The 20710-nt window shown below is 35.1% G+C and overlaps 1 protein-coding gene across 1 annotated transcript in view; it reads left to right on the top strand.

The window, feature by feature from the left end:
• LOC143979627 (uncharacterized) overlaps positions 1–20710 on the top strand; it is a 61738-nt gene that overhangs the window by 18739 nt on the left and 22289 nt on the right. The window contains exon 2 of the mRNA XM_077478947.1: positions 1209–20648. Coding sequence (XP_077335073.1) covers positions 1209–20648 — 19440 coding nt within the window. The remainder of the gene's footprint in view (positions 1–1208; positions 20649–20710) is intronic.

The raw sequence follows: 20710 nt of genomic DNA, 5'->3' as shown, positions 1-20710 counted from the left end.
TATTTTAGTAACATAGTACTAATTATTTATTCATTTATCTTAGCTATTTAATTTATTGTGGATTTTATATCCTTATTTCAATTTATTAACCAGCGCGCTGGAAAATTTATATTCACTTTGTATTCACTACTTAATATTAATTGATTTTTAGCACTATATCATTTATTGATTTTATTACTTAGTTCATCTAGTTTTATTCGGGATTTTAAAATTATTAGCCAGCAAGCTGGAAAATTTGTACATTTTTATGATATCCATATTTAGTGAGTTTAATAAGGTATAGCGCCATATCTATTTTCCTTTTCTTACCTAAAATCTAAATTTGACTTTAATGAACAAAGGTGTATGTCCTCCCACTTTTTGTTTTAGCCTTTATGTAAAATGTGTTTGGATTAGAACTACTCTCAGGTTTTTACTGTTATCTGGGGCTCTCCTCCCTTACCGTCATGGTGACAAGCTGCAACAGCAATGCAAACAGAAATATTTATATATTTATAAAATAGGAGAGAGCTAGAACCCCGTGTCTCTATTACCTGCTTGGTGAAACCCTTGTCTTCATGATAGTAGGGGAAAGGAAATCTTTGTAATGAAGCTCAAGATAGAAAAAAAAAGTGAAAGATATACCAGTTCTTCCTCACTCGATCTAAAACAAAAATATAAAAGTTTTCGCTAGACTATTCTTTAAAACAGCACTGTTTGTTTTACTGACTTATCCAATAATGCCCTGTACAGATGGTCGGAAATTCCAACGGAAAAGGTCCGATCGGATTATGTTGTCGGAAAATCCGACTGCGTGTGAGCTCTATCGGACTTTTTCCATTGGAAATCCTGACGGAAAAAGTTTTAGAGCTGGAGCTAAAATTTTCCGACAACAAAATCCGATGGGACTTTTTCTGATCGTTAGTAGAGAATTCCGACTGACAAAGTGCCACGCATGCTCAGATTAAATTACGAGACCAAAGCTATTGGCTACTAGCCTCTATGTAGTCCCGTCGTACGCAATGAACATCACTGCGTTTTGAACGGACATTTCCGACAACTTTGTCCAACCGTGTGTATGCAACACAAATTTCAGCCAAAATCCGTTGGAAAAAATCCAACGGATTTTGTGGTTGGAATGTCCGACCGTGTGTACTGGGCATAACTATATTTTTTCACTGAAAATTATTTTCCTCAGTAAACCAGACTCATTTGTTTTTATATTACAGTCGAAGTAACAATAACACCTTCATGGGAAACTGTGCTTAATACATCAGCAAGAAACAAACCTTCTGTCTTCACACTAACAGGACCCAAAGGAACACATAGCACATCTATAAATTCAAATGTTCAGCTTCAAAATATATCTTCCTCATCTACTTCCTCTTCTTCACGGACAAATGATGAAACTAATAGAAAAGGAAAGAGACTACAGAGATCTGCCAAACTTTTACATGGAAATAAGCAAAATCCATCAACAAATGTACAGCCTCCTATAGTTCCAGGTTTAAATTCTATTCATTTAGCTTCCAGTGCACATGGCAGCCCTGGAAAACCTAAAACTGCCTCTATAAATGCTGTATCCACAGTAAGAGATATCAAAGCTCACACAACTAATTCTAATGATACTACAAAACCAATGCCAACATCTACTTCTATAGCTACACCGGTATGGACTTTGACATATGCTACTGCAACATCAGAATCTACATCTACTTCTATACCGGTAAGAACAAGCACACATGCTTCTTCAACATCATTACCAACAACTTTGCCTGCTTCTACAGCTACACAAGTATTGACATCTACACATGCCTCTGCAACAACACTGATATCTACATCAACTTCTAAACCAATGAGAACGAGTGATCATGTTTTTCCAACACCTTTTTCAGCAAAACCAAATTCAACACATGTTTCACCAACCGAACCAACCTCTACTTTTACAGGAACACCAATTTTATCTATATTTGTTTCTTCAATGGATTCAAAATCTACTTCTATAACAACACCAATATTAACATCTACACATGTCTCTTCAATGGATTTAACATCTACTGCCACAGCATCATCGATATTATTATCTGCACATCTTTCTTCAACAGACTCAACATCATCCTCTACATCAACACCGATATCAACATATGTTTTAACAGAACCAACAACTATTTCTGGAACAACACCAATATCATCTACACATGTTTCTTCAAAGGATTCAACATCTACTTCTACAGCAACACTGATATCAACATCTACACATGATTCATCAACATCACCAACATCTACTTCCACAGAAACATTGATATCAACAGTTTTTTCTTCAGCAGAACCAACACAAATCTCTTCAGTAACACCAATTTCATCATATGTTTCTTCAAAAGAATCAATACCTACTTCTAAAGCAACACAGATTTCAGAATCTACACATGTTTCTTCAATGGACTCAACATCTACAACACCAATATCAGCAACATCAGAGACATCAGAAACACCTAAACAAAGCATTTTACCATCTGCAAAATCTACTTTAGGAACACCAATATTATCTTCAACACAGGTTTCTTCAACAGACTCAACATCTACTTCTACAAAAAAACAAATATCAGCTTTTATTTCTTCAACTGAACCAACCTCTAATTCTACAGCAACACCTATAGTAAATACTATGCTTGTTTCTTCAACAGATTTAATATCTGCTTCTACGAAAACACCAATATCAACATTTGTTTCATCAATGGACGTAACATCTACTGATAAAACAACACCAATATCAACATCCGCTTCTTCAATAGAATGGATATCTATTTCTACTGTAACACCAATTTTAACTTTTACACCTGTACCTAACATGGACTCAAAATCTACAACTCAAATATCAACAGGAGAGATAACTGAAACAGCAAACCCGATAACAACATCTGCACATGATCCTTCAACAGACTTAACATCCTCTTCTACAGCAACACTGATATTAACAGATTTTACTTCAATAGAACCAATATCTACTGCAGCAATACCGATATCATCTACGTATGACTCCTATACAGATATAACATCTACTTTAACAGCTACACTGGTATTGACATCTACACATGTTCTTTCAACAGACTCAATATCTACTTCTACTGCAGCAGTGATATCAACAGATTTTTCTTCAGCTGAACCAACATCCACTGCTACAGCAACACCAATTTCAAAATATGCTTCTTTAACAGAACCAATATCTACTTCTACAGCAACACTGATTTCAGCTTCTACACATGTTCCTTCAACAGATTCAACATCTACTTCAACACCAATATTGATATCAACAGTTTTTTCTTCAGCAGAACCGACATCCATCTCTACACTAACACCAATTTCAACATATGTTACTTCAATAGATCCAAAATCTACTTTTACAGCAACACCGATTTCAGCATCTACACATGTTTTTTCAATAGACTCAGCATCTATAACACCAATATCAGCAACATTGGAAACATCAGAAACAAATAAACAAAGCATTTTACCATCTGCAGAATCTACTTTAGCAAAACCAATATTATCTTCAACACATGTTTCTTCAACAGATTCAACATCTACAAAAAATCTAATATCTTTTATTTCTTCTACTGAACCAGCCTCTGATTTTATAGAAACACCTATAGCAACTACTATTCTTGTTTCTTCAACAGATTTAACATCTGCTTCTACAACAGCACCAATATCAACATTTGTTTCATCAATGGACTTAAAATCTACTGCTAAAACAATATCAATATCAACATCTGTTTCTTCAATAGAACCAATATCTATTTCTACTGTAACACCAATTTTTACTTCTACAGGTGTACCTATCATGGACTCAAAATCTACAACTCAAATATCAACAGGAGAGATATCTGAAACAGCAAACCCGATAACAATATCTGCACATGATCCTTCAACAGACTTAACATCCTCTTCTACAGCAACACCGATAATAACGGCGGTTACTATAAAAGAACCAATATCTACTTCAGCAACACCAATATCATCTACGCATGGCTCTTATACAGTTATAACATCTACTTTAACAGCAACACCAGTATTAACATCTACACATGTTCCTTCAACAGACTCAATATCTACTTCTACTTCTACAACAGCAATGATATCAACAGACTTTTCTTCAGTGGAACCTATATCCACTGCTACAGCAACACCAATTTCAAAATATGCTTCTTCCATAGAACCAATATCTACTTCTACAGCAACACAGATTTCAGCTTCTACACATGTTCCTTCAACAGATTCAACATCTACTTCAACACCAATATTAATATCAACAATTTTTTCTTCAGCAGAACCAACATCCACCTCTACAGTAACACCAATTTCAACATATGTTTCTTTAATAGAACCAAAATCTACTTTTACAGCAACACCGATTTCAGCATCTACACTTGTTTTTTCAACAGACTCAATGTCTACTCCTACTTCTACAGGAGCAGTGATAGCAACAGATTTTTCTTCAGCAGAACCAACATCCACTGCTACAGCAACAACAATTTCAACATATGCTTCTTCAATAGAACCAACATCTACTTCTACAACAACACCAATATCAACATTTGTTTCATCACTGGACTTAACATCTACTGCTAAAACAACACCACATGTTCCTTCAACAGATTCAACATCTGCTTCAACACCAGTAATGATACCAACAGTTATTTCGTCAGCAAAACCAACATCCATCTCTACAATAACACCAATTTTAACACATGTTCCTTCAACAGACTCAATATCTACTTCTAGTTCTACAGCAGCAGTGATATCAACAGATTTTTCTTCAGCGGAACCAACATCCACTGCTACCTCAACACCAAATTCAACATATGCTTCTTCAATAGAACCAATATCTACTTCTACAGCAGCACCGATTTCAGCATCTACACACGTGTTTTCAACAGACTCAGTATCTACTTCTACTTCTACAGGAGCAGTGATATCAACAGATGTTTCTTCAGCAGAACCAACATCCACTGCTACAGCAACACCAATTTCAACATATACTTCTTCAGTAGAACCAATATCTACTTCTACAACAACACTGATTTCAGCTTCTACACATGTTCCTTCAACAGATTCAACATCTACTTCAACACCAGTATTGATATCAACAGTTTCTTCTTCAGCAGAACCAACATCCATCTCTACACTAACACCAATTTCAACATATGTTTCTTCAATAGAACCAATATCTACTTTTTCAGCATCTACACATGTTTTTTCAACAGACTCAATATCTACTTCTACTTCTACAGCAGCAGTGATATCAACAGACTTTTCTTCAGTGGAACCTATATCCTCTGCTACAGCAACAACAATTTCAACATATGTTTCTTCAATAGAACCAATATCTACTGCAGGAACACCAATGTCATCTACAGATGACTCTTATACAGATATAACATCTACTTTAACAGCAACACCGATGTTTTCATCTACACATGTTCCTTCAACAGACTCAATATTTACTTCTACTTCTACAGCAGCAATGATATCAACAGATTTTTCTCCAGCGGAACCAACATCCACTGCTACAGCAACAACAATTTTAACATATGCTTCTTCAATAGAACCAACATCTGCTTCTAAAACAACACCAATATCAACATTTGTTTCATCAATAGACTTAACATCTACTGCTAAAACAACACCAATATCAACATCTGTTTCTTCAATAGAACCAATATCTATTTTTACTGTTACACCAATTTTAAATTCTACACGTGTACCTATCATGGACTCAAATTCTAAAACTCAAATATCAACTAGAGAGATATCTGAAACAGCAAACCCGATAACAACATTTGCACATGATCCTTCAACAGACTTAACATCCTCTTCTACAGCAACACTGATATTAACAGATGTAACTTCAAAAGAACCAATATCTTCTGCAGGAACACCAATATCATCTACTTATGACTCTTATACAGACATAACATCTACTTTAACAGCTACACCGATATTAACATCTACACATGTTCCTTCAACAGACTCAATATCTACTTCTAGTTCTACAGCAGCAGTGATATCAACAGATTTTTCTTCAGCTGAACCAATATCTACTTCTACAGCAACACTGATTTCAGCTTCTACATATGTTCCTTCAACAGATTCAACATCTACTTCAACACCAATATTGATATCAACAGTTTCTTCTGCAGCAGACCCAACATCCATCTCTACACTAACACCAATTTCAACATATGTTTCTTCAATAGAACCAATATCTACTTTTTCAGCATCTACAAATGTTTTTTCAACAAACTCAGTATCTACTTCTACTTCTACAGGAGCAGTGATAGCAACAGATTTTTCTTCAGCAGAACCAAAATCCACTGCTACAGCAACAACAATTCCAACATATGCTTCTTCGATAGAACCAAAATCTGCTTCTAAAACAACACCGATTTCAACATTTGTTTCATCAATGGATTTAACATCTACTGCTAAAACAACACCACATGTTCCTTCAACAGATTCAACATCTGCTTCAACACCAGTAATGATACCAACAGTTTTTTCTTCAGCAAAACCAACATCCATCTCTACAGTAACATCAATTTCAACATATGTTTCTTCAATAGAACCAATATCTACTCTTACAGCACCAACGATTTCAGAATCTACACATGTTTTTTCAATAGACTCAACATCTATAACACCAATATCAGAAACATCAGAAACGCTTAAACAAAGCATTTTACCATCTGCAGAATCTACTTTAGCATCACCAATATTATCTTCAATACAGGTTTCTTCAACAGATTCAACATCTACTTCTACAAAAAATCAAATATCATCTTTTATTTCTTCAACTGAACCAACCTCTAATTCTACAGCAACACCTATAGCAACTACTATGCTTGTTTCTTCAACAGATTTAACATCTGCTTCTACAACAACACCAATATCAACATTTGTTTCATCAATAGACTTAAATTCTACTGCTAAAACAATACCAATATCAGCATCTGTTTCTTCAATAGAACCTTCTAATGAAACACCAATTTTAACTTCTACACCTGTATCTATCATGGACTCAAAATCTACGACTCAAATGTCAACAGGAGAGATATTTGAAACAGCAAACCCGATAACAACATCTGCACATGATCTTTCAACAGGCTTAACATCCTCTTCTACAGAAAAACTGATGTTAATGGATGTTACTTCAAAAGAACCAATATCTACTGCAGGAACACCAATGTCATCTATAGATGACTCTTATACAGATATAACATCTACTTTAACAGCAACACCGATGTTATCATCTACACATGTTCCTTCAACAGACTCAATATCTACTTCTACTTCTACAGTAGCAGTGATATCAACAGACTTTTCTTTAGCAGAACCAACATCCACTGCTACAGCAACACCAAATTCAACATATACTTCTTCAGTAGAACCAATATCTACTTCTACAGCAACACTGATTTCAGCTTCTACACATGTTCCTTCAACAGATTCAACATCTACTTCTAAAAAAAATCAAATATCATCTTTTATTTCTTCAACTGAACCAACCTCAACAGACTCAACATCCTCTTCTACAGCAACACTGATATTAACAGATGTTACTTCAAAAGAACCAATATCTTCTACAGGAACACCAATATCATCTACGCATGACTCTTATACAGATATAACATCTACTTTAACAGCAACATCGATATTAACATCTACACATGTTCCTTCAACAGACTCAATATCTACTTCTAGTTCTACAGCAGCAGTGATATCAACAGATTTTTCTTCAGCTGAACCAATATCTACTTCTACAGCAACACTGATTTCAGCTTCTACATATGTTCCTTCAACAGATTCAACATCTACTTCAACACCAATATTGATATCAACAGTTTCTTCTGCAGCAGACCCAACATCCATCTCTACACTAACACCAATTTCAACATATGTTTCTTCAATAGAACCAATATCTACTTTTTCAGCATCTACAAATGTTTTTTCAACAAACTCAGTATCTACTTCTACTTCTACAGGAGCAGTGATAGCAACAGATTTTTCTTCAGCAGAACCAAAATCCACTGCTACAGCAACAACAATTCCAACATATGCTTCTTCGATAGAACCAAAATCTGCTTCTAAAACAACACCGATTTCAACATTTGTTTCATCAATGGATTTAACATCTACTGCTAAAACAACACCACATGTTCCTTCAACAGATTCAACATCTGCTTCAACACCAGTAATGATACCAACAGTTTTTTCTTCAGCAAAACCAACATCCATCTCTACAGTAACATCAATTTCAACATATGTTTCTTCAATAGAACCAATATCTACTCTTACAGCACCAACGATTTCAGAATCTACACATGTTTTTTCAATAGACTCAACATCTATAACACCAATATCAGAAACATCAGAAACGCTTAAACAAAGCATTTTACCATCTGCAGAATCTACTTTAGCATCACCAATATTATCTTCAATACAGGTTTCTTCAACAGATTCAACATCTACTTCTACAAAAAATCAAATATCATCTTTTATTTCTTCAACTGAACCAACCTCTAATTCTACAGCAACACCTATAGCAACTACTATGCTTGTTTCTTCAACAGATTTAACATCTGCTTCTACAACAACACCAATATCAACATTTGTTTCATCAATAGACTTAAATTCTACTGCTAAAACAATACCAATATCAGCATCTGTTTCTTCAATAGAACCTTCTAATGAAACACCAATTTTAACTTCTACACCTGTATCTATCATGGACTCAAAATCTACGACTCAAATGTCAACAGGAGAGATATTTGAAACAGCAAACCCGATAACAACATCTGCACATGATCTTTCAACAGGCTTAACATCCTCTTCTACAGAAAAACTGATGTTAATGGATGTTACTTCAAAAGAACCAATATCTACTGCAGGAACACCAATGTCATCTATAGATGACTCTTATACAGATATAACATCTACTTTAACAGCAACACCGATGTTATCATCTACACATGTTCCTTCAACAGACTCAATATCTACTTCTACTTCTACAGTAGCAGTGATATCAACAGACTTTTCTTTAGCAGAACCAACATCCACTGCTACAGCAACACCAAATTCAACATATACTTCTTCAGTAGAACCAATATCTACTTCTACAGCAACACTGATTTCAGCTTCTACACATGTTCCTTCAACAGATTCAACATCTACTTCTAAAAAAAATCAAATATCATCTTTTATTTCTTCAACTGAACCAACCTCAACAGACTCAACATCCTCTTCTACAGCAACACTGATATTAACAGATGTTACTTCAAAAGAACCAATATCTTCTACAGGAACACCAATATCATCTACGCATGACTCTTATACAGATATAACATCTACTTTAACAGCAACATCGATATTAACATCTACACATGTTCCTTCAACAGACTCAATATCTACTTCTAGTTCTACAGCAGCAGTGATATCAACAGATTTTTCTTCAGCTGAACCAACATTCACTACTACAGCAACACCAATTTCAACATATACTTCTTCAGTAGAACCAATATCTACTTCTACAGCAACACTGATTTCAGCTTCTACACATGTTCCTTCAACAGATTCAACATCTACTTCAACACCAATATTGATATCAACAGTTTCTTCTTCAGCAGAACCAACATCCATCTCTACACTAACACCAATTTCAACATATGTTTCTTCAATAGAACCAATATCTACTTTTTCAGCATCTACACATGTTTTTACAACAGACTCAATATCTACTTCTACAGCAGCAGTGATATCAACAGACTTTTCTTCAGTGGAACCTATATCCTCTGCTACAGCAACAACAATTTCAACATATGTTTCTTCAATAGAACCAATATCTACTGCAGGAACACCAATGTCATCTACAGATGACTCTTATACAGATATAACATCTACTTTAACAGCAACACCGATGTTTTCATCTACACATGTTCCTTCAACAGACTTAATATTTACTTCTACTTCTACAGTAGCAGTGATATCAACAGACTTTTCTTTAGCAGAACCAACATCCACTGCTACAGCAACACCAAATTCAACATATACTTCTTCAGTAGAACCAATATCTACTTCTACAGCAACACTGATTTCAGCTTCTACACATGTTCCTTCAACAGATTCAACATCTACTTCTAAAAAAAATCAAATATCATCTTTTATTTCTTCAACTGAACCAACCTCAACAGACTCAACATCCTCTTCTACAGCAACACTGATATTAACAGATGTTACTTCAAAAGAACCAATATCTTCTACAGGAACACCAATATCATCTACGCATGACTCTTATACAGATATAACATCTACTTTAACAGCAACACCGATATTAACATCTACACATGTTCCTTCAACAGACTCAATATCTACTTCTAGTTCTACAGCAGCAGTGATATCAACAGATTTTTCTTCAGCTGAACCAACATCCACTGCTACAGCAACACCAATTTCAACATATACTTCTTCAGCAGAACCAATATCTACTTCTACAGCAACACTGATTTCAGCTTCTACACATGTTCCTTCAACAGATTCAAAATCTACTTCAACACCAATATTGATATCAACAGTTTCTTCTTCAGCAGAACCAACATCCATCTCTACACTAACACCAATTTCAACATATGTTTCTTCAATAGAACCAATATCTACTTTTTCAGCATCTTCACATGTTTTTTCAACAGACTTAATATCTACTTCTACTTCTACAGCAGCAGTGATATCAACAGACTTTTCTTCAGTGGAACCAACATCCACTGCTACAGCAACAACAATTTCAACATATGTTTCTTCAATAGAACCAATATCTACTTTTTCAGCATCTACACATGTTTTTTCAACAGACTCAGTATCTACTTCTACTTCTACAGGAGCAGTGATATCAACAGATGTTTCTTCAGCAGAACCAACATCCACTGCTACAGCAACACCAATTTCAACATATACTTCTTCAGTAGAACCAATATCTACTTCTACAGCAACACTGATTTCAGCTTCTACACATGTTCCTTCAACAGATTCAACATCTACTTCAACACCAATATTGATATCAACAGTTTCTTCTTCAGCAGAACCAACATCCATCTCTACACTAACACCAATTTCAACATATGTTTCTTCAATTGAACCAATATCTACTTTTTCAGCATCTACACATGTTTTTTCAACAGACTCAATATCTACTTCTACTTCTACAGCAGCAGTGATATCAACAGACTTTTCTTCAGTGGAACCTATATCCTCTGCTACAGCAACAACAATTTCAACATATGTTTCTTCAATAGAACCAATATCTACTGCAGGAACACCAATGTCATCTACAGATGACTCTTATACAGATATAACATCTACTTTAACAGCAACACCGATGTTTTCATCTACACATGTTCCTTCAACAGACTTAATATTTACTTCTACTTCTACAGTAGCAGTGATATCAACAGACTTTTCTTTAGCAGAACCAACATCCACTGCTACAGCAACACCAAATTCAACATATACTTCTTCAGTAGAACCAATATCTACTTCTACAGCAATACTGATTTCAGCTTCTACACATGTTCCTTCAACAGATTCAACATCTACTTCTAAAAAAAATCAAATATCATCTTTTATTTCTTCAACTGAACCAACCTCAACAGACTCAACATCCTCTTCTACAGCAACACTGATATTAACAGATGTTACTTCAAAAGAACCAATATCTTCTACAGGAACACCAATATCATCTACGCATGACTCTTATACAGATATAACATCTACTTTAACAGCAACACCGATATTAACATCTACACATGTTCCTTCAACAGACTCAATATCTACTTCTAGTTCTACAGCAGCAGTGATATCAACAGATTTTTCTTCAGCTGAACCAACATCCACTGCTACAGCAACACCAATTTCAACATATACTTCTTCAGCAGAACCAATATCTACTTCTACAGCAACACTGATTTCAGCTTCTACACATGTTCCTTCAACAGATTCAAAATCTACTTCAACACCAATATTGATATCAACAGTTTCTTCTTCAGCAGAACCAACATCCATCTCTACACTAACACCAATTTCAACATATGTTTCTTCAATAGAACCAATATCTACTTTTTCAGCATCTTCACATGTTTTTTCAACAGACTTAATATCTACTTCTACTTCTACAGCAGCAGTGATATCAACAGACTTTTCTTCAGTGGAACCAACATCCACTGCTACAGCAACAACAATTTCAACATATGTTTCTTCAATAGAACCAATATCTACTTTTTCAGCATCTACACATGTTTTTTCAAAAGACTCAGTATCTACTTCTACTTCTACAGGAGCAGTGATATCAACAGATGTTTCTTCAGCAGAACCAACATCCACTGCTACAGCAACACCAATTTCAACATATACTTCTTCAGTAGAACCAATATCTACTTCTACAGCAACACTGATTTCAGCTTCTACACATGTTCCTTCAACAGATTCAACATCTACTTCAACACCAATATTGATATCAACAGTTTCTTCTTCAGCAGAACCAACATCCATCTCTACACTAACACCAATTTCAACATATGTTTCTTCAATAGAACCAATATCTACTTTTTCAGCATCTACACATGTTTTTTCAACAGACTCAATATCTACTTCTACTTCTACAGCAGCAGTGATATCAACAGACTTTTCTTCAGTGGAACCTATATCCTCTGCTACAGCAACAACAATTTCAACATATGTTTCTTCAATAGAACCAATATCTACTGCAGGAACACCAATGTCATCTACAGATGACTCTTATACAAATATAACATCTACTTTAACAGCAACACCGATGTTTTCATCTACACATGTTCCTTCAACAGACTCAATATTTACTTCTACTTCTACAGTAGCATTGATATCAACAGACTTTTCTTTAGCAGAACCAACATCCACTGCTACAGCAACACCAAATTCAACATATACTTCTTCAGTAGAACCAATATCTACTTCTACAGCAACACTGATTTCAGCTTCTACACATGTTCCTTCAACAGATTCAACATCTACTTCTAAAAAAAATCAAATATCATCTTTTATTTCTTCAACTGAACCAACCTCAACAGACTCAACATCCTCTTCTACAGCAACACTGATATTAACAGATGTTACTTCAAAAGAACCAATATCTTCTACAGGAACACCAATATCATCTACGCATGACTCTTATACAGATATAACATCTACTTTAACAGCAACACCGATACTAACATCTACACATGTTCCTTCAACAGACTCAATATCTACTTCTAGTTCTACAGCAGCAGTGATATCAACAGATTTTTCTTCAGCTGAACCAACATCCACTGCTGCAGCAACACCAATTTCAACATATACTTCTTCAGCAGAACCAATATCTACTTCTACAGCAACACTGATTTCAGCTTCTACACATGTTCCTTCAACAGATTCAACATCTACTTCAACACCAATATTGATATCAACAGTTTCTTCTTCAGCAGAACCAACATCCATCTCTACACTAACACCAATTTCAACATATGTTTCTTCAATAGAACCAATATCTACTTTTTCAGCATCTACACATGTTTTTACAACAGACTCAATATCTACTTCTACAGCAGCAGTGATATCAACAGACTTTTCTTCAGTGGAACCTATATCCTCTGCTACAGCAACAACAATTTCAACATATGTTTCTTCAATAGAACCAATATCTACTGCAGGAACACCAATGTCATCTACAGATGACTCTTATACAGATATAACATCTACTTTAACAGCAACACCGATGTTTTCATCTACACATGTTCCTTCAACAGACTTAATATTTACTTCTACTTCTACAGTAGCAGTGATATCAACAGACTTTTCTTTAGCAGAACCAACATCTACTGCTACAGCAATACCAAATTCAACATATACTTCTTCAGTAGAACCAATATCTACTTCTACAGCAACACTGATTTCAGCTTCTACACATGTTCCTTCAACAGATTCAACATCTACTTCTAAAAAAAATCAAATATCATCTTTTATTTCTTCAACTGAACCAACCTCAACAGACTCAACATCCTCTTCTACAGCAACACTGATATTAACAGATGTTACTTCAAAAGAACCAATATCTTCTACAGGAACACCAATATCATCTACGCATGACTCTTATACAGATATAACATCTACTTTAACAGCAACACCGATATTAACATCTACACATGTTCCTTCAACAGACTCAATATCTACTTCTAGTTCTACAGCAGCAGTGATATCAACAGATTTTTCTTCAGCTGAACCAACATCCACTGCTACAGCAACACCAATTTCAACATATACTTCTTCAGCAGAACCAATATCTACTTCTACAGCAACACTGATTTCAGCTTCTACACATGTTCCTTCAACAGATTCAAAATCTACTTCAACACCAATATTGATATCAACAGTTTCTTCTTCAGCAGAACCAACATCCATCTCTACACTAACACCAATTTCAACATATGTTTCTTCAATAGAACCAATATCTACTTTTTCAGCATCTTCACATGTTTTTTCAACAGACTTAATATCTACTTCTACTTCTACAGCAGCAGTGATATCAACAGACTTTTCTTCAGTGGAACCTATATCCTCTGCTACAGCAACAACAATTTCAACATATGTTTCTTCAATAGAACCAATATCTACTTTTTCAGCATCTACACATGTTTTTTCAACAGACTCAGTATCTACTTCTACTTCTACAGGAGCAGTGATATCAACAGATGTTTCTTCAGCAGAACCAACATCCACTGCTACAGCAACACCAATTTCAACATATACTTCTTCAGTAGAACCAATATCTACTTCTACAGCAACACTGATTTCAGCTTCTACACATGTTCCTTCAACAGATTCAAAATCTACTTCAACACCAATATTGATATCAACAGTTTCTTCTTCAGCAGAACCAACATCCATCTCTACACTAACACCAATTTCAACATATGTTTCTTCAATAGAACCAATATCTACTTTTTCAGCATCTTCACATGTTTTTTCAACAGACTTAATATCTACTTCTACTTCTACAGCAGCAGTGATATCAACAGACTTTTCTTCAGTGGAACCTATATCCTCTGCTACAGCAACAACAATTTCAACATATGTTTCTTCAATAGAACCAATATCTACTTTTTCAGCATCTACACATGTTTTTTCAACAGACTCAGTATCTACTTCTACTTCTACAGGAGCAGTGATATCAACAGATGTTTCTTCAGCAGAACCAACATCCACTGCTACAGCAACACCAATTTCAACATATACTTCTTCAGTAGAACCAATATCTACTTCTACAGCAACACTGATTTCAGCTTCTACACATGTTCCTTCAACAGATTCAACATCTACTTCAACACCAATATTGATATCAACAGTTTCTTCTTCAGCAGAACCAACATCCATCTCTACACTAACACCAATTTCAACATATGTTTGTTCAATAGAACCAATATCTACTTTTTCAGCATCTACACATGTTTTTTCAACAGACTCAATATCTACTTCTACTTCTACAGCAGCAGTGATATCAACAGACATTTCTTCAGTGGAACCTATATCCTCTGCTACAGCAACAACAATTTCAACATATGTTTCTTCAATAGAACCAATATCTACTGCAGGAACACCAATGTCATCTACAGATGACTCTTATACAGATATAACATCTACTTTAACAGCAACACCGATGTTTTCATCTACACATGTTCCTTCAACAGACTCAATATTTACTTCTACTTCTACAGTAGCATTGATATCAACAGACTTTTCTTTAGCAGAACCAACATCCACTGCTACAGCAACACCAAATTCAACATATACTTCTTCAGTAGAACCAATATCTACTTCTACAGCAACACTGATTTCAGCTTCTACACATGTTCCTTCAACAGATTCAGCATCTACTTCTAAAAAAAATCAAATATCATCTTTTATTTCTTCAACTGAACCAACCTCAACAGACTCAACATCCTCTTCTACAGCAACACTGATATTAACAGATGTTACTTCAAAAGAACCAATATCTTCTACAGGAACACCAATATCATCTACGCATGACTCTTATACAGATATAACATCTACTTTAACAGCAACACCAATATTAACATCTACACATGTTCCTTCAACAGACTCAATATCTACTTCTAGTTCTACAGCAGCAGTGATATCAACAGATTTTTCTTCAGCTGAGCCAACATCCACTGCTGCAGCAACACCAATTTCAACATATACTTCTTCAGCAGAACCAATATCTACTTCTACAGCAACACTGATTTCAGCTTCTACACATGTTCCTTCAACAGATTCAACATCTACTTCTAAAAAAAATCAAATATCATCTTTTATTTCTTCAACTGAACCAACCTCAACAGACTCAACATCCTCTTCTACAGCAACACTGATATTAACAGATGTTACTTCAAAAGAACCAATATCTTCTACAGGAACACCAATATCATCTACGCATGACTCTTATACAGATATAACATCTACTTTAACAGCAACACCGATATTAACATCTACACATGTTCCTTCAACAGACTCAATATCTACTTCTAGTTCTACAGCAGCAGTGATATCAACAGATTTTTCTTCAGCTGAACAAACATCCACTGCTACAGCAACACCAATTTCAACATATACTTCTTCAGCAGAACCAATATCTACTTCTACAGCAACACTGATTTCAGCTTCTACACATGTTCCTTCAACAGATTCAAAATCTACTTCAACACCAATATTGATATCAACAGTTTCTTCTTCAGCAGAACCAACATCTATCTCTACACTAACACCAATTTCAACATATGTTTCTTCAATAGAACCAATATCTACTTTTTCAGCATCTTCACATGTTTTTTCAACAGACTTCATATCTACTTCTACTTCTACAGCAGCAGTGATATCAACAGACTTTTCTTCAGTGGAACCTATATCCTCTGCTACAGCAACAACAATTTCAACATATGTTTCTTCAATAGAACCAATATCTACTTTTTCAGCATCTACACATGTTTTTTCAACAGACTCAGTATCTACTTCTACTTCTACAGCAGCAGTGATATCAACAGATTTTTCTTCAGCTGAACCAACATCCACTGCTACAGCAACACCAATTTCAACATATACTTCTTCAGTAGAACCAATATCTACTTCTACAGCAACACTGATTTCAGCTTCTACACATGTTTCTTCAACAGATTCAACATCTATTTCAACACCAATATTGATATCAACAGTTTCTTCTTCAGCAGAACCAACATCCATCTCTACACTAACACCAATTTCAACATATGTTTCTTCAATAGAACCAATATCTACTTTTTCAGCATCTACACATGTTTTTTCAACAGACTCAATATCTACTTCTACTTCTACAGCAGCAGTGATATCAACAGACTTTTCTTCAGTGGAACCTATATCCTCTGCTACAGCAACAACAATTTCAACATATGTTTCTTCAATAGAACCAATATCTACTGCAGGAACACCAATGTCATCTACAGATGACTCTTATACAGATATAACATCTACTTTAACAGCAACACCAATGTTTTTATCTACACATGTTCCTTCAACAGACTCAATATTTACTTCTACTTCTACAGTAGCAGTGATATCAACAGACTTTTCTTTAGCAGAACCAACATCCACTGCTACAGCAACACCAAATTCAACATATACTTCTTCAGTAGAACCAATATCTATTTCTACAGCAACACTGATTTCAGCTTCTACACATGTTCCTTCAACAGATTCAACATCTACTTCTAAAAAAAATCAAATATCATCTTTTATTTCTTCAGCTGAACCAACCTCAACAGACTCAACATCCTCTTCTACAGCAACACTGATATTAACAGATGTTACTTCAAAAGAACCAATATCTTCTACAGGAACACCAATATCATCTACGCATGACTCTTATACAGATATAACATCTACTTTAACAGCTACACCGATATTAACATCTACACATGTTTCTTTAACAGACTCAACATCATCCTCTACATCAACACTGATATCAACATATGTTTCAGCAGAACCAACATCTACTTCTGGAACAACACCAATATTACCTACACATGTGCCTTATACATATTTAACATCTACTTCTACAGCAATACCGATGTTAACATCTACACATGTTCCTACAACAGTCTCAGCATCTACTTCAACAGCCACATTGATATCAACAGATTTTTCTTCAACAGAAACAACATCCACTTCTACATCAACACCAATTCCAACATATGATTCTTTAACAGAACCAATGTCTACTTCTACAGCAACACTAATTTCCGCTTCTACACATGATTCTTCGATAGAGTCAACAACTATTGCATCAATATCAGCAACCTCAGAGACATCAGAAACACCTAAACAAAGCATGTTACTATCTGCAAAATCTACTTTAGCAACACCGCTATTAACATATGTTTCTTCAAGCCAACCAATATCTACTGCAGTAGCAACACCAATATCATCTACACATGACTCCTATACAGATTTAACATCAACTTCAACAGCAACACTGGTATTAACATCTACACATGCTTCTTCAAAAGGCTCAATATCTACTTCTACAGCAGCAATGATATCAACATATTTTTCTTCAGCGGAACCAACATCCACTGCTACAGCAACACCGATATCATCATATATGTCTTTGACAGATGCAATATCTACTTCTGCAACAGCACCAATATTATATACACATGTGCCTTATACAGATTTAACATCTACTTCAACAGCAATACCGATATTAACATCTACACATGTTCCTACAACAGTCTCAGCATCTACTTCAACAGCCACCTTGATATCAACAGATTTTTCTTCAACAGAAACAACATTCACTTCTACATCAACACCAATTCCAACATATGTTTCTTCAGCGGAACCAACATCCACTGCTACAGCAACACCGATATCAACATATATGTCTTCAACAGATGCAACATCTACTTCTGCAACAGCACCAATATTATCTACACATGCTTCTTCAATGGATTTAACATCAACTGCTACAGCATCTTCAACATTAACATCTACACATGTTTCTTCAACAGACCCAACATCATCCTCTTCATCAACACTGATATCAACATATATTTCAGCAGAACCAACATCTACATCTGGAACAACACCAATATTACCTACACATGTGCCTTATACAGATTTAACATCTACTTCTACAGCAATACCAATGTTAACATCTACACATGTTCCTACAACAGTCTCAGCATCTACTTCAACAGCCACATTGATATCAACAGATTTTTCTTCAACAGAAACAACATCCACTTCCACATCAACACCAATTCCAACATATGCTTCTTTAACAGAACCAATGTCTACTTCTACAGAAACACTGATTTCAGCTTCTACACATGTTTCTTCAATGGACTCAACATCTATAACATTAATATCAGCAACCTCAGAGACATCAGAAAATCCTACTCAAAGCATATTATCATCTTCAGAATCTGCTTTAGCAACACAGATATTAACATCAACACATGTTTCTTCAATGGACACAGCATCTCCTACTACAACACATATATCAACATCAACATATACACATGTTTCTTCAATAGACTCAAAATCTACTTTAACAACAACAGTAACATCACCATATGTTTCTTCAATGGAATCAGCATCACCCTCTACAGCAACACCAATATCAACATCTACACATGTTTCAGCAACAGAACCAACATCTACTTCCACAGCAACACTGATATCAACACATGTTTCTTCAATGAAACCATCTACTTCTTCAGCAACACCAATGGCATCTACGCCAGTTTCTTCAACAAATTTAATACCTACGTATACATCAACACCAACATTAACATCTACTCCAGTTTCTTCACCAGAGTCAACATCTAATTTTACAACAACATCGATAGCAACATCTACTCCTGTATCATTAACAGTCTTAACATCTGCTTCTACGGCAACACTGATATCAAAGTATGTTTCTTCAATGGAATCAACATCTACCTCTACAGCAACACCAATAGCTTCTACACATGTTTCAGATGTAACATCTAATTCTACAGCAACACCAATATTAACGTCTGCACATGTTTCATCAACAGACTCAACATCTACTTCTTTTGCATCACTTATGTCAACATATGTTTCTTCAAAGGACCCAAAAAATACTTCTACAACAACACCAATTTTACCATCTATGGTTGTTTCTTCAATGGTCTCAAAATCTACAACACCAACAACAGAAGGGACATCAGAAACATTATCTTCTGCAGAATCCACCACGGCAACACCAATATCAACTTCTTCACATGTTTCTTCAATGAACTCAACATCTGCTTCTACAAAAACACTGATATCCACAAGACAGACATCAGAAAAATCTAAACAAAGCATATCATCCTTACATACTGTAAAGATAGCAAAACCTACTGAACCATTAGTGGCAGCAGCTACAGGATTTGCAACAATGACTTTAGGAAATTACACAAAAAATTATTTAGAACATGAAAAAAGAATTCCCACGAAACCAAGCATGACAAACTTGACTGAACATACATCAACATTAATTGCAAAAGGTACATCAGTTTCTAGAGATGATAGAGAGCCCAGAAGAAAATGTATAGTATTTATAGCAGTA

The sequence above is a fragment of the Lithobates pipiens genome, unplaced genomic scaffold (genome assembly GCF_037356315.1).
Source record: "Lithobates pipiens isolate NorthernLeopardFrog02 unplaced genomic scaffold, aLitPip1_a1.2 Scaffold_1, whole genome shotgun sequence".
Lineage (NCBI taxonomy): Eukaryota > Metazoa > Chordata > Amphibia > Anura > Ranidae > Lithobates > Lithobates pipiens.
The sequence above is the reverse complement of the archived record's forward strand: the minus strand, read 5'-3'. Positions and strand labels throughout refer to the sequence as shown.